General features: G+C 41.8%; 1 protein-coding gene across 1 annotated transcript; it reads right to left on the reverse strand.

Annotated features, from left to right (window-relative positions):
* Positions 1-360: 360 nt before the first annotated feature.
* Positions 361-23,246, reverse strand: LOC126401722 (bile salt export pump-like). The gene is made up of 29 exons (XM_050063178.1): positions 23,044-23,246; positions 22,765-22,853; positions 22,578-22,596; positions 21,076-21,105; positions 20,939-20,990; positions 20,550-20,851; positions 20,310-20,397; positions 19,837-19,970; positions 19,573-19,744; positions 18,593-18,717; positions 18,333-18,507; positions 18,011-18,124; positions 17,782-17,892; positions 17,542-17,667; positions 15,529-15,732; positions 15,256-15,426; positions 13,813-14,014; positions 13,642-13,711; positions 13,111-13,231; positions 12,763-12,930; positions 11,761-11,865; positions 11,274-11,435; positions 10,875-11,078; positions 9,101-9,342; positions 8,559-8,715; positions 7,893-8,090; positions 5,893-6,099; positions 2,983-3,129; positions 361-2,539 (listed from the first exon to the last, which is right to left on the reverse strand). Exons 2-29 carry the CDS (start codon positions 22,841-22,843, stop codon positions 2,339-2,341), a joined length of 4,086 nt encoding a protein of 1,361 aa, XP_049919135.1. The 5' UTR covers positions 22,844-22,853; positions 23,044-23,246; the 3' UTR covers positions 361-2,338.
* Positions 23,247-23,949: the final 703 nt, after the last annotated feature.

The raw sequence follows: 23,949 nt of genomic DNA on the forward strand, positions 1-23,949 counted from the left end.
ACTGACATGACCACAACATGAAAGCTGTAAACGTTACTGATGATATTTGACTTAACTTTATACTGTTTATTGGGTGTTAAATCACTCCATGACATAATTAAATGTTTCAGAACAGCTTTACTGCAAGGAAGGTGAAATACACAGCTCCTGTTGGACTAGCACTCTTGTTTTAAAGCGCTGGGTATGTCTCAATACCCACATTTGAAGTATTTGTAAATAGTCAAGTGCCCACTTGTGTATCTGTAGCTGCCAACAGTGGCCAGGTGCTTGTTAAGACTGCAGGTTTATCAGAGCTCACTGGGGCATGTTTGATTAATGAGGCCATTCCTCATCTTCACACAAATACTGTAAACAGCTCAGTCGAGTTTAGACACTTTGATGGTTTTATTTAATTTCCACATAAAGCATAAAAAATAGGACCATCCACACAGAATTAAGTTACATCAGATGACTGTGTAAAACAAAAGCACATTCAGGAACACGGATGGGAAAAACATCTGAGGAAGCAATTAAACTGAATTATCTAGAAGCTCAAACTACATAAGATACATACCATGGTATTGATTTGAATGGTTTCTGTCTTATAAAATGTTTAAAAGGCTCATCTGACATTTGAGGAAATATACTTGTTGACTTTCTTGCTGGGAGCTAGATTGGAAGATACAACCCATGCTTCTGTACAATAAATAGTGCTGCCCTTGTATACACAATATCCTTCACTTTCAAGTGGTTAAGTTGTGAGAACACCGCTGCCAGGCAACGGCAACATGGAGGCCATTGTCAGTGTCTAGAAACCACCGTAGCTAACAATTTAGCAAGAGGAAAGAGGAAAAAGATGAGGCCATTTTGAATATCAACAATTTCTGAAGGAAATTGTATGACTGACATTACAATGTACATATATATATATATACATGGATGTACCAAGAGACCTGAATACAGCATTACAGCATACCAAGCGGGGCCGACCGTAACTTGAATAATGATGAAATACTCAGCAGCTCTTCTAGACTTTCAAAATGTTATCGGACCAAATAGATCAAGTCTTGTGAAAGGAGTCGTTTCGGGGGGGCCTGTGATGCTCAAAAAATGTATTCACTGATGTACAGGCATCTCTTTCCCAATGTAAATCTATGGGAAAAAGGCTTTTCAGGCCCCTGGCAGCATCTAACGGACCCAGATAGTGTAGTTCCACTTTGGCCCACTATGTAAAATGGGCTTCAAAGCCTGGTGCGCTTCCTTAGGGCTTGTTAATTCACCATCAACCAAAATAAAGAACTTCCATGACCTCTGCCTTTTCTGAAAATGTCAGCAAACACATCTCATGAACTCGGAGCTTGTCGAAAATTTCCACTTGTGAGGTTGTAAATACCTCGAGGGCGGCATTCATAAGGACTCTGTTCATGAACACTGAAACACAACCCAATTTGAAGGCATATTTCAAGGCTAGAGTCAGCAGGTCATTAGCTTAGCTTATCCTAGATTAGCTTAGCCAAAAGACTTGCAAGCTAGTTTGGCCCCTCCAAAGTTAACACCTAAAAAAAACGCTGTAAAGACAACGTGGCTATACTGAAAATGTGCTGTAGAGGGTCTGGTGGGCAACTTCATCTCTTGACAGAGCCAGGCTCGCTGTTTCAACCTGCTTTCAGTCAATAAGCAAAGCTAAGCTAATCGCTGCTGTATCTAGCGTTAGCATGCAGACATGAGAGTGGTAGCAGTCGTTCCATCTAACTCTTGGCAAGAAATCAAATAGGGACATTTTTGGAAATGTTGAACTCCTGTATTTTGTCAAAACCATTGATAAAATTATATGACATTAACTATAAATACAATATATTCTGATAATTCTCACCAACAAGAATCATTTTTTTATATTACAGTAAGAGTACAGTAAAAAAAAAAACATCTGTTGAGGTTCTGCCATAACTGTGATGTGTTTGAACATGAATAATATGATATTTCAGCATTAAGTTCAACTTCATGTCTGCTGATTATTGTTAGTTGTAAAGCCAGCTTATGGGCACATTGGTGCAGCAGGCTATGGTGAATTGTGGGATACATTTCTGTAGGTAAAGGATTTTTAAAAAACTGCCAACATAACAGACAGACAACTACCTTAAAATACCCCAAAATAGGGTGTGGGACTCGCAGGACCCCTCTCTTCATAACAGGATCCTAACCCATAATAAATACTGTAAGAGTGAATAGGTGTATCTTCCTGTCTTCATGTTATGGCATACTTTTAATCGTGGTCTCTCTCGATGTACGGCAATAACACTGCTCTTTACATTCGTTTCTGTTGGCTGCCTTGCTAATTGGCTACTGTTTCCCCGAGCAGTTAGCTGATTGGTGCTCCCGTGGTAACCAGCTTGTAGTAGGCTCCCTTCAGGCCCATGAGCTGGTCGTGCGTCCCTTTCTCTATCAAATAGCCTCTGGACATGACGGCGATAATGTCAGAGTTCTGAATGGTAGACAGGCGATGGGCGATGACGATGCAGGTCCGACCCTCTCTGGCTTTGTCCAGGGCGGCTTGCACGGTCTGTCACGGGCATAACAACAAACACACATGAAGCAACCACAGAAACCATCATCAGTTCTCCCACACGGCACACACACAAGCCTCACAATTATAGTAATTTCACAATCACGCGTTGATTACTATCATTAGAATGTTCCAGTGTATCAGTGCGCTGCAGAGGCCTCTTTGCTCCCCAGCGTGGTTCAGCCATTGAGCTGGAAAAGCTGCAGCATAGCCCCACATCTTAAAGAGACTCTACTGGAAGGCTGGTATGAACTGTGAGCTGCTGCTGGTGATAATAATAGAGATGATGAATGATAATGATGTTAATGGTAATAATAATTAACTGCTGGCCTTCCTTGCTCTCTGTGCCCGAAGAAAATCAAGCAGCTGCACTGTGCTGTGATGCGACGTCTGTGAATTCATCATATGATGACGGCGCTGCTCGGTTTATTGAAGCATACCTTCTCACTCTCAGTGTCCAGGGCGGAGGTGGCCTCGTCCAGGAGCAGGATCTTGGGGTCACGGATGATCGCCCTGGCGATAGCGATGCGCTGCTTCTGACCACGAGACAACTGGGACCCCTGGGCACCGACGTTTGTGTCGTATTTCTGAGGCAGGAAGGAACATTATGGTGAGTCATATCCCCATTTGGACATTCACATCTTTATTGTCTTGAAGCTAAAAGATCTATGCCAGGTCATAAAAACAGATGATGGTGACTTTTTCCTGGATTCAGCGTGCTTTGTAGAAACAATGAGCAGCAATAACAAAATCTCATGAGGACACACTCTGTCTCTCAGCGTCAGACTTCTCTCTCCCTCTAGGCTCTGTATTAATGGAACTTTCCCTTCCCCTTTCTCACCTTTCACCATCATCAGGAACTGTATGCACAAAACATCCTAAGGCTAAACGGAGCTCCTAACAGGCTGAGTTAAGAAAAACTCCTAAGAAAGAAGGAGTTTGTCCACAAGAGAGCACTGATAAGTTGGGTTTTACATTGAAAAAAGGCCCACTGAGGGTGTATCTTAAAAAAAAACATTAAGGGATTGCTATCAAAATTGTTTATGTGTTAATGTATATCGGCCTTGAAAATCCAGTATCAGTCGACCTCTCCTCTGAAGTGCTAACAATCAGTCAGCTGCTGATGGTAATGAGCCTCGTACGTTGCATCAGCATTCTGGGAAAACACAATTATAAACTATAAACAGGCTTTTGATCAGTTGCTGTGATTGCATTGGCGTTAGTAGGAATGCAGTTACTTTAACAGCAAATTGAAATTACACTATTACAATGGAGCTGCCAAATGATCAGCACGGATCAACGTGGATAAGTAAAAATAAGTATTGCACTTGAAATCAATGTTTGCTTAACTCATTAAAGGAACTCCCCAGATGACCATTTGTATATCAATTACTTAGCTCATGTTACGTTGAATGTGTGAAGCAAACCTTTTCTCACCTGCCTGTGGTGAATTTAAGTCACTGGAGACCACGTTTAACATTATCACACAACTCGTGCAGTATAATCCAAGTGTGTTGTATCCAGTCATATGCTCAGTACTTCCCAGACACATTGTGGTCAGGCCTGTGCAACAGGGGCTAAAAGTTGTGTTTGGGAAGTACTGAGCTCATGACTGGATACATGAGACTTTAATTATACTGCACAAGTTGTAAACAGTTTGTAAACCGATTTGCTGTTGTTAAATGGGGACCCCAGTGACTTCAGTTCATATGGTATGCGAGAAATGCAAAGTTTTCTTCACTAATTTAACGTCACACAGGGTAGTGAATGCACAAAGGGTCATTTGAAGGGTGAAGTGTTCCTTTAATTTTCCACTGAGAAACTATATTCTGCAGTGTTGATGAGCTGTCAGTCAGCTAAATTATTTATCTAACCACATTTGGACTCCAAACGTAAAATCAAACCTAAAATCTAAAAACAAAATGATTTCATAGTAACTTCCAGACTACTCTTTTTAGTTTATGCTGTCAATGTGACACAAGTCTGCATGTGCCAACTACATAAGAATTTAGGTGCAACAAGTGTTTGTTGTAGTGTTCATTTTGTTCACGAAAACTATGACGCAATGTTCGTCAATTACCTTTTTTCCATAATGAACTAAAATAGATCTTTGATAATAAAAACTATGACGAAATGTATAGCTTGGAGCGCTTGGAGGGCCAACGACTTGGTAAATGCCAGTAAATAGCCTGCAAAACACTCACGCCGCAGCAGCGTCGGCTTTTAGTGCGAGCTGTGAGCTTTATTAAGGCAGTAAATAAGCAGCTGTGTGTTTCTGACTGTTGATGGCTAAGCTGTTGAATTGATTTAGTTTGTCGGTTGCAGCAGTGGCTTCTCACAGCTAGCTTCACTTGTTTTCGGTGTACTACAACAGAGCGAGCAGCAGCAAGTTGTCAGGCAAAGTCCAGTTTTAATTACTGGACATGAGATTAAACCTCCAGACTAACATGTTGCAGATTTATAAAGAATTCAGGCTGAAATCAATTCATTTTTCTGCTTCTTAATGTTGAGATCAATGAGTCGGACGTCACAGTGAACCTGGGTGCAAATCCTAGTCTCAATAAATTATTCATGCTCTCAGAGTTTGAGATTTTGAGCTTTTCAAATGATCATTAGCAAGTGTTAGAATCAGCAAGTCATTCTTTAGACCTGTCAAAACCTTTACTGGAGAAATGAAAGTTTGTGAGTGGGTAGAAATTATTTGTAGTTGTAGAAAAAAATGTGCTTGAATTAAATTTAAACATCTGTCACCTTCATTTCGATTTGTATTAGCCTAGCTGAATTACTTTAAAGAGGAATGACATTTAACTAAAATGTAAGGACTATTCATCAACTAAAACTATGATGTATAAAATGACTAAAACTAAGGCTAAATAAGAAATAGCTGCCAACATTAACACTGCTTTGTAGATCCTGTAGCGTATAGACAAATCTGGATCGTAAGCAGAAGTAAACAAGCCACCATTGCTGCATTTTCAGTAAAAGTTGCTCTCAGGAACTTTGTGAAAATCTTTAGAGGGAATTATTGGCCGGAACATTTAGTGGCACCTAGTGGTATAAAAAGACACACATACACATGCACACCTACTCCTCATTCAGATATCGAGCCAGACCTGTCCCTTGTCAACCCTGGTGTGTATATATACCAGCCTCTCTCCCACTGCCATTTGTCATATCATCTGTTGTGTCTTTGTTCTCTTCATAATCTCTGTCTGTGTTTTCCTGCTCCCTTTTTGCTTTGCTTTCCCTGACTGTTGCCAGCCAGTTTTCTGAACATGAACAAAGTCATTTCAACCTGCTCAGCTTTTGAGCCCCTGCCACAAACATTCCACACAAAATGTCCCCAGTACCTCAGGAAGTGACATGACAAAGTCGTGGAGCTGCGCTTTCTTGGCGGCGGAGATGACCTCATTCATGGTGATTTCCCGCAAGTTGTCGCCGTACTTGATGTTCTCTTCGATGCTGCAGTCAAACAAGATGGGCTCCTGGGACACGATGCCAATCTTGGAGCGCAGGAAGGGCACATTGACACGAGTCGACTCGCGGCCATCAATCAGCTGCGAGAGGCAATTGATTTAACCATTAGGACAAAGCAATATAATAACTAAAGACTGGAAATACAATCCACTTGATGAGCTATCATAACACCATCTCCACTGTGATTTCTCTCCTAACTATGCAGAGGTGATACTGTCCTTTTACAATCTCAAACAGAGAATCAGGACGACACGTTTCCAAACCACTTCCAACTCAATTAAGGCCATTTGAATCTTGGCAGGGATCCCTTACTGGCACAAAGGCAAACCTCCATCCTGGGTGGAGTGCCCCCTTTTTTAAGCTAAAGCACACAGTCAGCATAAATGTCTGATTGATGAATGAATTGAGGTGATATGAGAGTCAGAAATACTTAAATCTCTTGATGTCTGGCACTTATTCTTTGACTTTAACTTGCCTCATATGAGTGTACGTTGTAGGCAGACGATACATACTGTACAACTTATTCATTTCACAATGAGATATCTGACATTTTGATAAAGGTCAGCATCTGCTGTAACAATATAATGCTCAGACCTCTTATTTGCGGGTATCCTTGCTGAAGGAATTCACCAGACACTTCCTATGCAGGCTCATATTTTTCTACACCATATATATGTAACAAAATCACTGGTGAAGTGTTCATATCGTTGACTTATATCTGCAATAACTGAACAAACTATGAATGTAACAGACACCTTTTAAAGTTAATATGCCTAACGTGTTAGCAAACTGTTGCCTGTTTACACAAATGGCCGAACACAGAGATGGAAGGCATGACGGCTCTGCAAATGTGAAGCCAAAACATGTTGATCACCCCCTGTTGGCTGGCTGCAGTACAAGTTACCCACTCCTGTGAGCAGATGGGACATTTCATTTCATTTCAGGTAGTTCCTATCACGCTGATGTACGTTCAAGTGTTCATTTTTCTGATAAGTTTCGTTTTAATTTGTTATTTGATGCCATAAAAAGGGGGTGTGACTTCATGACTGACGGCTGTTTGTGGCAATCAGTGTGCTCGGACAGGTGTATGGGCAGGAACTGAATATCGCAGCTCCACCTCACAATCGCTAATGCACAAACTCTGCCTATAAATGATGCTATTAGTGCAAGATGGCAGCACCGACTTCATTTCTGTACAGATGGAGGATGGGAGACACGTCTGTTTTTATGTAGAGTCCAGGATTTCCACATCCAACAGGGATTCTTTTATGCTGTTGTAAAATATGGACTCACTGAAAACTAGGTCAGTGTGGGAAGTTAAGGAATCACATACTGATATACTTTGGTTTCTTATTTTGCTGTTAATATTACTAATTGATGTGCAGAGACAAAAACTAGTACAGTTAATATCTTGTGTTATGTGTCTGTAAACGTTAGGTGATTCATTGTTCTTCAAATAGGCTGGTTGTCATTTTTCTTATAAAGACACATTTAAAGTTTTAATTTGAAGGAGTGCATTAATTGTAAAGAACAAAACAGCGACTGGGAACAAGCCTTCTCAAGTTTAAAAACGCGTCACAGCGGCCTCCAATTATTTTCACGAGGGGAGGGAGCTGGCAGTGACTGTATCAGCATGGCCATGGCCCCCCTTGCCCACCCCTTTGCAGCACCACTGGCTCTTACTGAGAAAAATGTAGTGTAGTATAAAGTATAATATTTCCCTCTAAATGTTGTGAAGTAGGATTATTAAGTAGCAGAAAACTGAAATCCTCAAGAGCAAGTATGTCAAAATTGAACCATTTACAGAGTAGACTATGACACTAGTACATTTCCATCCAGTGTCTGTGTGCAGTATTTCGCTGTGTGTTCTCACCACTCTGCCGTGGTCAGGATCATAAAACCTCTCCAGCAGCTGCACGCTGGTGCTCTTCCCACAGCCGCTGCTGCCCACAAAGGCCAGCGTTTGGCCGGGCTTCACCGACACATTCAGCCCATTCAGGACCTGGATGTCAGGCCTGGTGGGGTAGGTGAACTTACAGTCAATGAACTCAATGTTGCCTTGGAAGTTATCCTAAAAACACAGCAGAGGGAGGGGGAGGGAACAAAAAATGAAAGAGAACAAAGGTTAGTGTGGGCTTCTTGGTATGTTAGGCTGCCACCTTCTGTCCACAAACGGCAGCTTCAGTTACACAGGAAGTAAAAGTTTCATCACATTTTTTTTTTAATTCAAATTGCCTCACATCTTTTAAAGGGCTCTTTGTACTTGTATTCTCAGGATTTTTTTTCTTGTGTATGTTCAATATGTGATAAAAGGGCTAACAATCCTTCCTTGTCTCCTCTCTCCATTTACACATCTCTCTTTCATGACTTATTTAAAATTAATAAGCAAAGCAATAAAGGAGTCATAAATTAGACTTTTCATCTGGATTCCTCTCTGAATCTATCACAGAAAAAGCAAGCAGCGCTCATTTTATTACACACTCGGCATGCAGTGTGGCAGAATAGCACATAAAACGTAGCATAACATATGCCCTCATACCCATTTGTCTCCCTTATCGCTGTAGACGCTGATCTGAGGCACACGGTCCAGCAGCTGGAAGAAACGTGCAGCTGAAATCTTGGCCTTGGCGTAGTCTGGTGTGTAAGAGGAGGCTCTGCCGAGGGCTGTGCCGCTGGTGATGATGGCTGAGATGACTCTACCGGAGAAACCAACATAGTGTAAGTCATCAATCAACCTTTTTTACATCCACTGGCTCACCACAGGGTTGGATCCTCTCGTGGATCAATGTTTTTTTTTTTTGGTTTTGTTTTTTAAATTTTATTTTCAAGGTATAATTCTTATCATGTATGTGAAATCAAACCCAGTTTGACACTATTTATGGTTTGCATTTTTAGAAATATCTATTAAATAAATTTAGATTCTGTAATTATCTCTCTATACAGTAGTTTTCATTGGTAGTGGCGGGGTCCGCCATTAAAAAACAACAGCCAACAAACAAAACTGATAGAAGGCGATGTAGCCTGATATTAATTGTGCATGTTAACAGAATGGCACCAGACTTTAAAGCTGTCTCCTCTCACCTGAACACCAAACTGAAATGGAGCCCCTCCTGTCGCACCAAGTAACCTCCAAACCTGTAGGAGGCGGAGTTGGTTAAGAAGACGACGCACTGAGCGAAACCATAACAGGCTCCGTACACTTTTGCCTTCTTCAGGGCCGCTTGGTACGGAGCATCAAGCTGGGCCTCAAACATCTCCACAAACACCCTCTCTTTCCCCAGGCCTGCGATGGTGCGGATGTTGTTAAGCGCCTCGCCGGCAATCTGCACATAAAGGACTCAGGTTATAATTCAAAAACCAGATTAAATGGTACAGTAAAAAAACAGGCAAAAAAGGCAGATAGTTGACTAGAAGTTAATCCTTATTCGTATGTGCTTTTAAGGAGAATACAGTATAGATAAAGCATTTTCTCTGTTCTTATCTATATCCTATTTTATGCTGCTGCAGTAAGCCATTTTCACCCACAGGGATCATTAAACTTTCATCTAATCCACTTCATTGGGATGGGTGGGGTTTACTGCATTGAGATAATTGAGATAGTGGAAAGGAAGTTCATAGTAAATTAACTTTTCTTTGATTGTGAACTTTCTGGCTCTCAGTGTATTGTCCTGAGGTTTTATCCACTGTGTGTTGTCTGTACCATGACAGCATTTAAAGCCTGGGTGGCCCCCGTAGGAACGGAGCCTGACGGTGTTAGCTCCATGCATAACTTACCGCCCAATTACAGGAGCAGCTAATAAAATGTTATTGTACCAAGATCTGAATCAGCTGCAGAGCTTGAGAAAAAATTTAAACCTAGACCCAGTTGTTCAAAATATTTATTTTGGATCAGAATGATCTGGATTTGGAAATCCCATGTTTTGCTTATCAACTAACTCATTGACTTTAGAGCCGTTTTTTTAGAGCAACATTGGATTGGATCACTCTGATCCTGGTGCAGACTTTTCAGGACAACAAAATCAAGATAACCTGTGCTCTAAATAAGTCGACACATCACAATATAGGCTACTAGTTATGTGAAGACAGCCTAATCACCAAAAGAAACTTTCTGCAAACCATGGATATGTTACATTTGCACATATCATACGTATCACATCAACATTTCTAAAGTGGCGTAGTGTATGAGCCAAACGACAGAAAGGTGAATGGCATGTTGCCTAGGCGAGATGCCTGCCAAGCTGCCTTTTAGTCATTGCTGTGTTTACAGCCGATTTTTAGATATCATACATGGGTGTTTCTTCATGACGTGTTGCTGTGTTTCCGCTGGCGATAATGCCACGAAAAGCTGGGGGGTAGCTATATTGGCACATAAAGACACTCCACTTTCTATCCACTACGCTACCGACGCCCCGACTGGTTGTTTTTTAACGAGACATCACTGTGTTTCCAGGCAGGATAGTGCCAAGAAAACCGGGTAATATAAGCCAAAACGTGATCTTTTCCTTATTATAACCAAGTAGTTTGTGTCCAAACCTAACCACATGTTAACGATTGGTTGGATCAAAGGAATCCCAATCCTACTAAAGTTTTAAACAACACATACTGAAGGTTTGATCCAGATCAATACCAAACTGGACAACATGATCTAAATCAGATTTTAGAGTCCTGTTTTTTTTTTATCCAATCTAAAAACCCAAATCCGATCAGATTACCTCAGAACAACTGGGTCTCAGAGCCTAAAATAGACACTGTTGTTAAGCTCTCTCTTATCTCCTGTCAGATAAGTCACTGGATGTAACTCTCTACCTAAATAGAATTGTGGTGAAGTTGTACAGTGTAAACAGCAATGTCTGACCCGTCCGGCGGCCTCCATCGCCTGCTTGTCCTGCTTCGCGAACCCTGTTAGCATCTTAGCCTGGAAGCCACCTGACAGGGCGAGGAACGGCAGGAAGCACAGGATGAGCATCGTGAGCTTCCAGCTGAAGTAGAAGGACATCAAGATGGCCACGCCGATGTTGGTCAGCGAGTTGACTATCATGCCGATCTGTGAGCCAGTTGCCTTGAAAGAAGACGAGGAAAAGAGGGATCATGCTGCTATTGCACTGCGCTGATTCTCTTCATGGATTTAACTCCAAGCAGAATTTATCAAGTGAGAATAACTTGGTTAAGTCACATTATCCAAAACTACAATTTTATTTCTGAATATGACACTCCATGACTTTCAAAATCTTTTCACACTGAGGCTGTAACTCACTCCTTGAACTTGCGAGGCATCAGTCGCCAGACGCGTGGTCAGAGCTCCGGGGCTGTTCCTGTGATCATCAAACCAGCCGATCTCTTGGCCCAGCATGGCGTGGAAGCCGAGCCGCCGCAACCTGCGGGTCAGCAGCTCTCCAGACTTGGAGAAAGCGTAACCCTGGAGACACACACACAGGAAGTTTTTTTTTTATTAAATCCCAAATACCACAGAGATCTTCAACATAATGTAATATATAACTAATCTGAGAAAATAGTGTCTTTGCCATCCCTCCACCCCGCGGGTGTCAGAACTCATGGATCAATCACTGAACAGCATCTCTGCAGGATGTTGGAAGATCTTTTTTTATCCAAAGGAGGTATTAATTTGGCAGAATAAAGAAGATCTCTTGTGACTTTCCTCCAACCTTGAAGATGAGCAGGGGGTGAAGGCAGTAGAGACGCACTAAAGCAATCAGTCTCACTGAAGCAGACTGCTACTCTACCTGCAGCATCTGGGTGAAGAAAGAGACCACGCCGACCATGACAAAGAACAGGCAGATACTATCAATCTCCTTCCTCTGAGCCACAGGATCTGCTACTGAGAATGTCTACACACACACACACACACACACAAAGACATATGTGCAAGGATAAACGCATGTTAATATACGTACATACATAATGTGCATATGTATAAATGTATTATTGAGCATTCTTAGAGATCAAGAGTGCTCTTTGGTTTATTCAGCATGGACCTCAACACACAAATAACTTATTAGCTGTGTCGTACCATCCACTTTTATTTAACCTCATCTGCAGGACTATAATCTGCTCCCAAAAAACACAACTGTGGTCAGTTGTGAGACAGACGTCAGTAGTACATACTGAATAAACTGAGTGAACTTAGGCTTTGTTCAGCCTGCAACCCCAAATCTGTCTGTTTTTTGTATCCAGATTGATTTTTAGAACGTCTGGACAGCAAAAATCAGATCATAACCACATTACCAATCAGATATCTACAGATGCGTCTCAGTCCGGACGCCCTGGCTGCTCAAATTGGATTTCAAAGTGGCTTTTGCGTCACTATGACACTTCAGATCCAGAGTGACGAAAGAGCTGAGCAGAATCCATGTTGCTACTAGCAGAGGGCTGTGGAGGAAAACATGGAGGACAACAGTCCGTGGACAGACGCTGAATTAAAATGTCTGCTGGCACTTTAGGGAAGAGGCCTCTGTACAGGCTCCATTTCTCATGTCTCCACGTTGGAAAGCAGCGTCACCAGCAAGTCGAGTTATTTTGAATGCACCACTAAGCCCAGTTATTTATATCTGATGACCTTTTCATGCAGAATATGAACAAGCTTCCAGTCGTCCTGTCTTGTCATTTATATTTGTAACAGTAGGCTGTTATTGAAATGCTCATATTCTACACATCGTGGCTTTAAGGCTTTTGAAATGAGCTCAGTTTGTGTGTTTCAGAAATTCAGACTCCAACTTGAACCTCACCGCCAGGATTTGACTGAACAGTAGAGAGTAGACGGGGTTGACCCCTCCATTTATGGCAGCTCCGAGGGATCCGAAAATCATGTAAGGCCACTCAGGTATGTTGTACTTGAGGATCCTGGTAACTGGAGCAGGCTCCACAGGTTCCTCCTCGTCCTCTGGGAAAGCATTCTGAGGATTCGCACAGACAAATACGCATCAGCAGGCAGTCAGAGATATTAACTGTGTGTAATATCTGAGGATCAATATAGAAAAAACATCACAAAGAAAGTGGTATTACAAGCCAACTTCATGTAATTATTGTTGACCTGCTTCAAACACCCACGTATAAAACTGAACACACACACACACCTTGGATTTGTCTGCCTGTGACACAGAGTAGGCTCTCGGGCCGAGCTCTCCGGCGATGGGAACAGACGACTCTGGGATCAGATTGGACAGCTGAGAGCGGGACCGCTGGCGGATAGAGGCTCTGCAAAGTCAAAAAGAAAGAGCTTCTTTTATATCAGCATCACTTCATGCACGTTAATAGTCAGAGGACACAGGAATATATTGGTGCTGCCGTTGTTCTTTTTGAAGTCATTACCAGGTGCTTGTAATGGCGGTGATAGAGGACCTCAAGCCTCCTCTGCTGTTGCACTTGTAAGTGGCTCTGGGTGATAGTGTCAGCTAAATGCTCCAAATGTCGAAGTAAATGTAAGAGGGTAATTAAGTAAATGAAGGTGCCAGTTTCTGCCATGGCACGCCTCAGTTTCAGCCACAAAATGACTACTGTAATAACCCTATTTAGATGCACAGTCAGGGCCATGGAATGAATATTATGCACAAGTAAGCAAATGAGCGAGTAATGAAGGGCAGGGGGCGATTGGGATTGTGTAATACCTCAAACTGGCACGGTAGCTGCCTGCTCTGGATAGATTCAGCCTCTCCGGCTCTTCTTCATTGTTAGACACTAATGAAAGAGAAAGGTGATGATCGCAATCAGTGGATCCTCACAGTTTCTCTGTGGATAAATATATTTCTGATACATTAACCACCAATAGTTGGACCTACTTTGCCGAGCCTTCTCGTTCAGAGCCTTGTCTCCTTGGCTCTGCAGGGTGACCAGAGTGAAGTAGACTCCCTTCCTCTCCAGCAGCTCATTGTGTTTGCCCCTCTCCACAGCTCGGCCGTGCTCAAAGCCAACAATCACATCTGCGTTCTTTATGGTGGACAGGCGGTGAGCGATGGAGATGGTGGTGCGACCCATGCGTACCTGTGATGAAATCATGTTGGGGCATCACTTCTGGTTTTAATGTGGCAGGATTTTCTCATGCTAACAGGGGCAGATCTACCCGAATGGCATAGGGTGGCAGCTGCCCACACCCACCCCTAAAAAATGCCTTGCCACCCCAGTTTTGGGCTAATTATATATACATAAAAAGTTGTGGCCATTCAGAAATTTAAATGAGAGATGACAGCAGGCACACAGCAAGGTAGCAGGTAAGCTAATTAACACTGTAAGTGAGAAGTTGTGACAGCGGGAGGGAGATGTGGGACAGACAGAAGGTCAAGAACAGATTTTATCCCCGTAAAAAAGAGCAGCCTCGCCACAGTGTGGTGCCAAGAGCTGTGAGAGTACCCAGGGTTTTGTAACACACCAATTTCACGCAGCTGCTGCTAACCGTCCCCGCAGCAAACAGCAGCTCCATTTCCTCCCGGCCCCAGAACGACCACAGATGGAGAGTGGCAGGTTGTTTTGTCGCAACATGTTTTGTTTAGTAATAGAAACTTGTGTTTGATTGTGTGAGGGACGGATTAAACCTGACTAAATCCAAATATTCCCTGAGCTTACGAGTGTCTCCTGATTGCCTGCAGCTACCAGCGTCTCTGAAACTGCAAATTTCAGATCAGTCATGCAAGTGCAACATACAAAAACACCCATTTTAAAAGGCGTTGAAATCGCTCGCTCCAAGCCCCAGACAAAAACCCACGTCAGTGCAGTGACAGTTCATTCAAAACTATTTATTTAGGCTATATTAGGCCTGTCAAATTTGTGATTGTTTGCAATTAAGTCAGCATATATATATTTCTGCCAACCCTTTAAAGTCTACATATCCACCCCTGCCTCACAGCAATTTAATCAAAGCTTATATATAGTATGTACTCAGTTCGATAGCTCCACTTACTTGCATCAACTTTTTCAAATGGCTGTTTATTGTGAGTCTGACAATGTGGCAGCAGTGCAGTGTTGAATCACTGGAGTTAAGCTGGGTTATTGGGGCATTTTCATATTTGGAACCCTGAGAGGTATTGTTTTCATGATATATGTCTCTTGTCAGAATGTACATGGTCACCCTCTCCTCTATAATAAAAAAGAAACTGAAATAACTATAAAACGTTGCCCTCACAGAGGCATTTCCATTGTCTTACCACCAGGCTAAACAATAAAACCATATATTATCCAAACCTGAGCTGAAAACAATTTAATTGAGCACATAGATCAGTCAGACTTACACTGTCCAGAGCTTCCTGAACTATAGCCTCGCTCTCGTTGTCGAGGGCAGAGGTTGCCATGTCCAGCAGCAGGATACGAGGATTCCTGACCAGCGCTCGAGCAATAGCAATACGTTGCTTCTGACCGCCGCTCATCTGACCTCCACCCTCCCCGACCAAGGTGTCGAATTTCTGTCAGATGTAAAGATGACAGGGAAAGTCGTCAGGACTATTGGTGGTTAAGCTACTTTGAATTTGTGCTTTTACTGATAAATCCTAAAACTGAAACTTCACCTGCGGCAGGTCCATGATGAAGCTGTAGGCGTTGGCCTGCTTTGCAGCGCTGATGATGTCTTCCATGGAGACGCCGGCTCGACCATAGCGTATATTCTCAGCAATGGTGGTGGCAAACAGCACAGGCTCCTGCTCCACGATGCCAATAAGCGAGCGCAGCCATTGGATGTTCAGTCCTCTGATGTCGTGACCGTCCAGGGTCACCTGAGGTGGAGGGCACAGAGAGCAGCTGGTTTACTAAAAATGATGGATGATGCTATTAAAGTACTTTGCTGCTATAATGTGTTTTTTGCAACAATGCTAGTTTGAAATGGTAAGGCTGTTAGTCTTGTGCATAACCTTCATTGTGCTGTAACAGGCTATTCCCTTCTCTAGAAGCTGAAAGGAATAAGAGAGTAAGGTGCGCAAAGACCTCTAATTCCAGTAAAAGTGAAAAATGAGGCTGTTAGGACCCATTGGCTGAATAATGAAACAGATTATCATGTACTTCTATCAGCCTCAGGGGATGGTTATTTTTGAATCGACTAGAATAAAGCTTAAAAGGAGGGAGTCTGCAGCTACAGTTTGTCGAGGGAATCTTCAATGGCAGGAGTTGACAAAAGGGACCACTGATAGAAGAATCACAGTGTATTGCATGAGCAGGGCTGCCAACTTTTAAATGTAGTTTGGAGTGTGATGGTAATATGACTTCAGGTTTTACATCTTAGCCACAGTCAGGGTCATTCTTTCGGCAGATCTTTGAAGGAAATTGCATTGTGAGGTGACTTCCTGCTCTAATTTTCTTTATGACTGTACAGTAAAATAACTTCAGATTTTACATGGTCATAGCCAGGGTTGAGGCTCACTTATAAATGTAGCCTACATGGACTACACAGGTGGCCGACACCTTTTGATCATTCGTACCGTACTTTGCTGAGCTAAGTGCTGAGTTTGTGTCGCTCTGCTATTAAACCTCCAGAGTGCTAGTTGGTGGTGAAGTTTCTGTGCCGATATGTTGATTTTCTGTGAACTGCAATATAGTTTAATTGCTTCAACATGCCGAAAACACACATAAAACTTGACTTAATGGAAACAATATTAAACAAAAGCACAAAATTCAGCTCTTTTATAACTCAGAACGTTCACTGACAGAACAATTTTCTTTTGCTAGACATGTTTTCCTCAAAAATACAACATGCTAACATTATAAGCATAAGCCTATGACATTTCTCATTGCATAAATTAGCCTAGCAACTAGCAGAATTTTCCTGCTCTCTTATGAAGCCAGGAACAAAAGCAACATTTAACAAATGTAGCGTTAGAAAAATTTGGCTCCATAATATTCACAAGGTTCACAGACAAAGCAATGCTAGGCATGTTTTCAATACAAAAACAACATGCTAACATTATTAGCAAAAGCCTATGACATTTTACATTGCATAAATTAGCCTAGTGGCTAGCAGACTTTTCCTCTACTCATATGAAGCTAGGATACATGAGTACAATTTATTGTTTCTTATCTGTGAAATAAAATTAAAGCCCCATTTCCACTGAGGGAAATGGTTTCAGCTTACAAAATTAATAAGGAGGTCTGCAGCGCCGAGACGTGTACTCAACTCAACTTTACCCTGAACAGGACACACTGAAAATTTCAGCAAACCTCTGAAGGAGAGCATTTACTTATTTAATTTAGGGGGGTTAAAAAATGAGGACACTTTTACCTCTTAATGTGTCTGAGTACCAGTACCGTAACAGCACTAATAGACATGCATCGACATACAAGCAGCAACTGGCTTGACGGGGTTTTCAAAGGACAGCTTACTTGAGAGCAGTGTTTTACTGTTGCAGTGTGCTGCTCTGTCTCGTCTGTCTGTGCACTGTGTGTGTCCTCTTTTCACACCGCAGAGTTAGGGCTATAAATTTTACTTGCATGATTAAATGGACATCTGGCGTGAGAGCATGTGAATTATGTCACTTCATATGAGTTTGACATAAGTGTCACATAAGAGCATATGTCTCAGCTGTCAAACCTACCATGCCCTCTTTAGGGTCATAGAAGCGCTGGATGAGCTGAACAGCAGTACTCTTCCCGGCTCCACTCGGACCAACAAAGGCTGTGGTCTCCCCAGACTTCACTGCAACACTGAGCTGGTCCAGAATCTAAACAGAGATCATGTGACACCATGGTGAAAGTCACACTGAAAATTTTTCTTTCCAAAAATCAAACTCTACCTTCAGTTTTACATGATAGCGAAAGCCGAAGCATGCAAGTACCTTGACTTCAGGTCTGGAGGGATAGTGGAAGGTCACATTGTGAAACTCAATATCTCCTTTGACCCTGTCGAGCTTATATCCAGCCTCAGATAGACAATCAATCTCCGGCTCCTGATGGTGGCATATTTCAAAAATTAGTTTTGTCAACAAGAGGCAGTGGTTTCCTGTGAAAATGCAGTACCTTGTAAGGATTAATATCTTGCAGAATTACGACATGATGCAATCTTACTCTCTCAACAGTCTCAAAGATGGTGGTAGCAGCTCCACGGCCTGCAGCAAACGCCTCCAGACATGGAGAGGCCTGCCCCAAATTCATGGCCGCTATCAAAACACCAAAGAACACCTGGAATGAAGAGGTCAGTATATTAAAGCTCCAAAGACTCTCTTGGCTACACAGTGATGGTGAAAATCCATATGTGTGTTTTTCTCTAGGTTTTTTTTTCTGTTTTGTTTTTGTCATGCACTGCTTTGTTTATTTAATCTGATGAAAACTAATTAAAGAAAAAGGGCTTGTAAAAACTTCCAGTCAGTGAGTCCAGTGAGTGTGATACCTGCAGTAGTGTTCCTGGTGAGTACTCCTCAGTGTCCAACACCAGGCCTGAGCCATACCAGAAGGCCAAACCATAGCACAGAAAGATGATCATCCACAAATATCCGGTGAAAAAGCCCATGATCAGACCCTTCCTGATGCCCCAGCGCTGCGCTGAGACCAAGTTTCTGTCGTACCTGTAGAGGAGGAGAGGAGCTCACCTCAACTGCATATGTGTATATATATGAGTAAAAAGTAAATCTTTCCTCTGGTAAATTGTACCTTTGTACTTCTTTTCTCTCTCCACCAAAAGCAGCCACAGTCCTGACGGAGGAAAGGACCTCGTCAGCTACAGCTCCAGCTTTGGCGTATGCTTGCAGCTCCAACCCTGTGAGCTTAGCCACAAACTAGAGGAGAAACACAGTGAAGCAAAGGTGATGAAGGCGAGATAAGAAATCAGAACGTCAAGAGACATCTCATCAACAAGTCAAAGTCAATAACAAGTCAAGGGAAGAGAAGTCAATAATATTTCAACAAGTCATGTCAAGAGAGGTCAAGAAAAGAGAAGTCAGTCAACAAGTCAACAGAAATTTAGTTAACAGGTCAAGAGAAGTCAAGTCAAAATTTCAAGTCAACAGAAGTCAAGTCAACAAGTCAGGTCAAGAGAGGTCAATCAATAAGTCAGTAAATCCAGTCAAGAGAAGTCAAGAGAATTCAGATCAACAAGTCGAGAAGTCAAGACAAAGTCAAGGGAAGTCAAGTCAAAACGTCAAGAGGGTCAATTAACAAGTCAAGAGAAGTCAATCAACAAGTCATGTCAAGAGATTTCAAGCAGAGAGGTCAGCAAGTCAAAAGAAATTAAGTCAACAAATCAAGAGAAGCCAATAAGTCAGGTCAAGAGAGGTCAATCAACAAGTTGAAATCTAGTCAACAAGTCAAGAAAAGTCAAGTCAAAGTCGAGAGAAGTCAAGTCAAAAAGTCAAGAGGGTCAATAAACAAGTGAAGAGAAGTCAATAAGTGAAGAGAAGTCAAGTCAACAAGTCATGTCAAGACAGGTCAAGAGAAGTCAAGTCAGCAAGTCAAGAGACGAGAAGTCAGTCAACAAGTCAAAATAAATGAGGTCAACAAGTCAAGAGAAGTCAAGAGAGGTCAATCAACAAGTAGAAGTTGAGTCAGAAAGTCAAGTCAACAAGTAGAGGTAAGTCGAGTCAACAAATCAAGTCAGCAGAAGTTAAATCAAATCAAATGAAGTCAGATCTTACCATAGCCATAAGACCCGCTGCAGCACCTATCAGCGGACTTGCTGAGATAATGACAAGCGTTAACTTCCATCCTTTCACAAAGCCAACGCAGAAACCACACACAAAGGTGGTGAAGCGCTGGAGGAAAATGGAAACTTGATCTGCAATGGCGTCGTTGACCTTGTTGATATCGCTGTAATACAGATATAATCACTGTAACATACACGCGCCTATTCTCCAAAATACTCCTTGAGGCAGAAATCACGTCATCAGCGTCCCACTCACTCTGACATGCGGGTGTTGAGCTCCCCTACAGAGGTGCAGTCAAACCAGCCGATCTCCATCCTCATTACTCTGCTGAAGTACAATTTCCTGATGAGCCGAATCTGCCTGGCAGCGGACGTCACCCACATCGAAATCTATCGATTGTAGAAGACTTGTTATTTTTTATTCATTTATTTTTTTAAAAGATTTTTTGGGGGGCTTTTTGCCTTTAATATACAGGACAGTGTGAAATGGGGAGACAGAGAGAGTGGGGGGGGGGGGCAACATGCAGCAAAGGGTTGCAAGCCGGAATCGAGCTCGCGACCGCTGCAGCGAGGCATCACCTCTATACATGGGGCGCCGGCACTATCCATTAAGCTACCAACGCCCCAGAAGACTTGTTATTCCCAGATTTGTAAATTGTTTGATATAAAAGCAAGCGGAGAAACAGTAAGTTTCTTTGTATGAAAACAATGACATTTTAATACACGAACCTGAAAGTATCCCAGCACGAAGACAGCTGCTCCAATTCCAACATAATAGAGGGCAAATTTGGTCATTTCATATTCAATGTCGAGAATCCTAAAGCAGAGCACAACTACAGTAAATGAATTATATATGAAGACTACGAAACGACATACACTTAAACACAGTCTAAAACTTTTAAAATCCCGACTTACAATATATTTGATGTTGAAAAAAGCCACCTCATGCATTTCTTACAGCCTACTTACCCACACGACCTGTTCTTCAGTGGTATGAGCATCTCCCATGTTGAATTGTTCATGACGCTCCAATCTGACTGGTTCAGCGGCATGTTCAGGCCTGCGGTGTAGTTCCTCTTCCACTGGATAGTGTTGTTCACACACTCTTTCCTGTCATCGCGCAGCTCGTTGAGCTCGATGTCGTACTCGATGAAGGTGTCGGTGAGCAGGCCGAACACCAGCAGCATGAGGGGCGCAGCCGAGCCGTGCAGCACTGCGCACACAGCTCCTATCACCATCATCAGTATCTCGTTGCACGTGGCAAAACGGAACTGGACAGCCATAGAAGCACAATAGTTGCATTAGGTGGACAAATCTCAACAGAGATGAAGAGAGTGACATAGTAAAGAGTATTTTACCAGCTCAAAGAAGCCAACCCTTATCGCTGGTTGCTCTGCATTGCCCTTGTCTCTGTTTGGAGTAGAAGACCAATCAGTTTTTGTATAAGATGAATGTGTGAAAATATACAGGGCCTCTGTTGCTTTCTTTTACTCACTTCCCATCATCTTTGGAAGTTGTTGTGCTCCTGCATGGAAACAGACAGAACACACAGTGAGCTGCTGAACATATCCTCTGGGTAACACTTAATAAGTGCATGTGGGTACAACCCCAAAAGAGCAAGAATCAAGCAAGGACATCAACCTCATCAAACATGCAGATCTACTTCAAGTGCTATATTTAGAAATAATAAGAGACAGAGAAAGATTTTGGGGGGGATGATGTCACCCATTGGATTGTGGACTACATTTTTTGCTGTTACCATCTTGGAATTTTGGAGCCAGAAGACACCAAACTGGACAAGAGAGCGGAGATAACCCTAATGCTACCTGTTAGCTTGATTAGCAAGATGCGTTTATATAACCTTTATTTATTCTCGAGAGACATTGAGGTTACCCTCATTTTTAGTGCCGTCGAGTTTACAAGTCATTATAGTTTACAGCTATGGTTAACTGCGATAATGCTAATGCTAATTTTTGCTATAGAAAAACAGCCTTTTAATCAAAATAAAACAAAATATACATAATATACTGAAGACTTCTTTAGGCGACCAAACCGATACACTTCTACACAAAACTTTAATGAACTTTCATGTTTATTTCTATAAATTTATAATTCTACGATAAGCTATAATTCCCTGCTCAGGACGCCATTACTCCATTATATCTTTTAACATATCAAATAGTTGTTTACTGTTTTATTAATACTCTGAATGCCGTATAGAGCTCCTTTAAGTTGCAGTGTAATAAACCTTCGGGGCCATAATTAGGCATTAACTCACGCAGTAACCTGATCATTCTTAATAATTCATGATACAATGATTATTTGATTAATCAATTTGTTGATTGACAGAGAATTAATCAACTATTATGATAATTTTTTAAGACATTTTCTAAGCAAAAATGACAAAAACATGATGTTTCCATCTTCTCCAGTGTGAGAGTTTGCTTCCATCCACTGTTTTATAACATTGTAAACTGAATATCCTTTCCTGTTTGACTGTCTGTTGGACAGAATAAGACTTCTAAAGACATCACCTTAGGCTCTGAGAAACTGTGGTTGGCATATTTCACAAAATGATTAATCTAAAGAATAATCACCTGATTAATTAATGATGAAAATAATCAGTAGTTGCAGCCCTATCATGCAATATATCATGTTTCGTGCATAGGTATGCATGACTTAACAATGTGTTTCTTATCATAAAGTGTTACCTATTATCTGATGTAGCAGTGCTGTTGAAGACACACTACAACTAGAGATGTTATCTCCGGTCTCACCTGACTCAATATCACCAAAAGCGTATAAGCTCCTGTCTACACATGCACCCGCCGACAGGCAGGCAGGCACATGTGGTCATTGACCTCCGGCGAGATAATATCTCTTTCTAGTTACCACTTTTCTTGTGAAGAGGATGACTTCACGAGAACATCACACATAATGAGTATACTTTTGAAAACAGTAATTTCCAAAACACACAAAATATTCCAGAATACTTACATATTGGAGCCAGCTGGATCTGCAACACGAGAACAGACAAGGCTTTCAGCTTTTTTACAATTTACATCTGTAGCTGTAACGCTTTCCATAATGTTTTATTCAAATAAAATAACAGATCTTCTTGTTATTTGATCATTTTTAAAGCATTTCTGTTTAAGAAAGCGTCTTCACTGTCATTGCGCATTACCTTCATCTGAAAACTCATAGCTGTGGTTTTCCTGTCCCAGTTTTTTAATGCTTTGCAGTTTCACTGATCCAGTCGGCATGTTGACTCATCTAGAAAAGGGAAAAAGAACGCACATTTCAGATGTCTAAAACAACAATAATTAGTATGTGACAGTCATGTCAAAATGTAAACCCCACTTGAGAGTACTTTTTTGTTTGTTTTATCAGCAGTCTTTTGAGGAAAAATAAAAAATCCTTTGATTATGAGATTATTAGGAATCCACATGGAAATGAGACTTACCTACACACTCCCTTTTTTAAGATAAAGTTTTCTGTCTTATCCTTGATTGAAGCTTATCATAAGTTCTAACAAAAGGAGTCAAATTACACCAGCAGCCGCACTCCTATGCTTCTAATACCCAGACATTGAGCTGTTATGCCTAGCTCGTAGTAGCAGCTCGTCATGACAGACTGTGTGTCATGGCAGTGATTGACATGCTCTTATTGAACAGTGCTCCGCCACACAGGGACAGAGTGTGAGTTTTTTTTGGGGGGGGGGGGGTGAAGTGGCCTATTGATTTTTGCTGTTAAGAAGGCCAGTGACCCACCGGGCAAATATTTTACCTGCGGAGGCCCTGCACTTTTTCTGCATCCTCTGAACGTGACTGATGTGTACACACAGGTGACGGATTTATATGAGAATTATGTAAGCCTTTGAACAAAGAGGAGATTCAATATTCTTTAATTATTTAGTTAATGAATCACATGTTGATGTGCTTCCACAAAAAAGGGAAAATTGTTCCTCTAAAACCGTCCGCTGGATTATTACGCCAGCTTCCCTGTCAGCCAGGCAGATAATACTAATAAACTGGAAGCGGCATAAACCAAACTGTTTCAACACTCTGACAATTAGCTGAAGTGGTGTTTGGTCTGTGGAAATAATTTCTCCAAGACTTCATAAGATGCTGATTAGTGCAGGGATTAACAGGATTTAAGTGAGGACCAGAGGCTTTAGTGAACAATTACTCAATTACTTTGAAAGCTGGTGTGATGTCCTTTACAAACAAGGCTGTGGCAGCTTCAGTGGACTAATAACAATGGAGTCACTTAGCTGATCAATTGACACAATACACTCACTTACAATTGAGATTACTTTAGTGTTTTAATTGTGTTACAAAAGAAATCTCCAAAGCCAATCTTGTGAGTG

This window comes from Epinephelus moara, chromosome 15, assembly GCF_006386435.1.
Source record: "Epinephelus moara isolate mb chromosome 15, YSFRI_EMoa_1.0, whole genome shotgun sequence".
In the NCBI taxonomy this organism is placed as follows: domain Eukaryota; kingdom Metazoa; phylum Chordata; class Actinopteri; order Perciformes; family Serranidae; genus Epinephelus; species Epinephelus moara.

Bases quoted from the DNA above. Each gene is read 5' to 3' on its own strand.
- LOC126401722 (XM_050063178.1), bottom strand. From the start codon at position 22,843: ATGCCGACTGGATCAGTGAAACTGCAAAGCATTAAAAAACTGGGACAG. The intron at 12,931-13,110 runs GTGTGTGTGTGT...GCGAATCCTCAG, and splicing joins CACAGGCAGACAAATCCAAG to AATGCTTTCCCAGAGGACGA. The intron at 3,130-5,892 runs GTACTGGGGACA...TTCCTGCCTCAG, and splicing joins TTGTCATGTCACTTCCTGAG to AAATACGACACAAACGTCGG.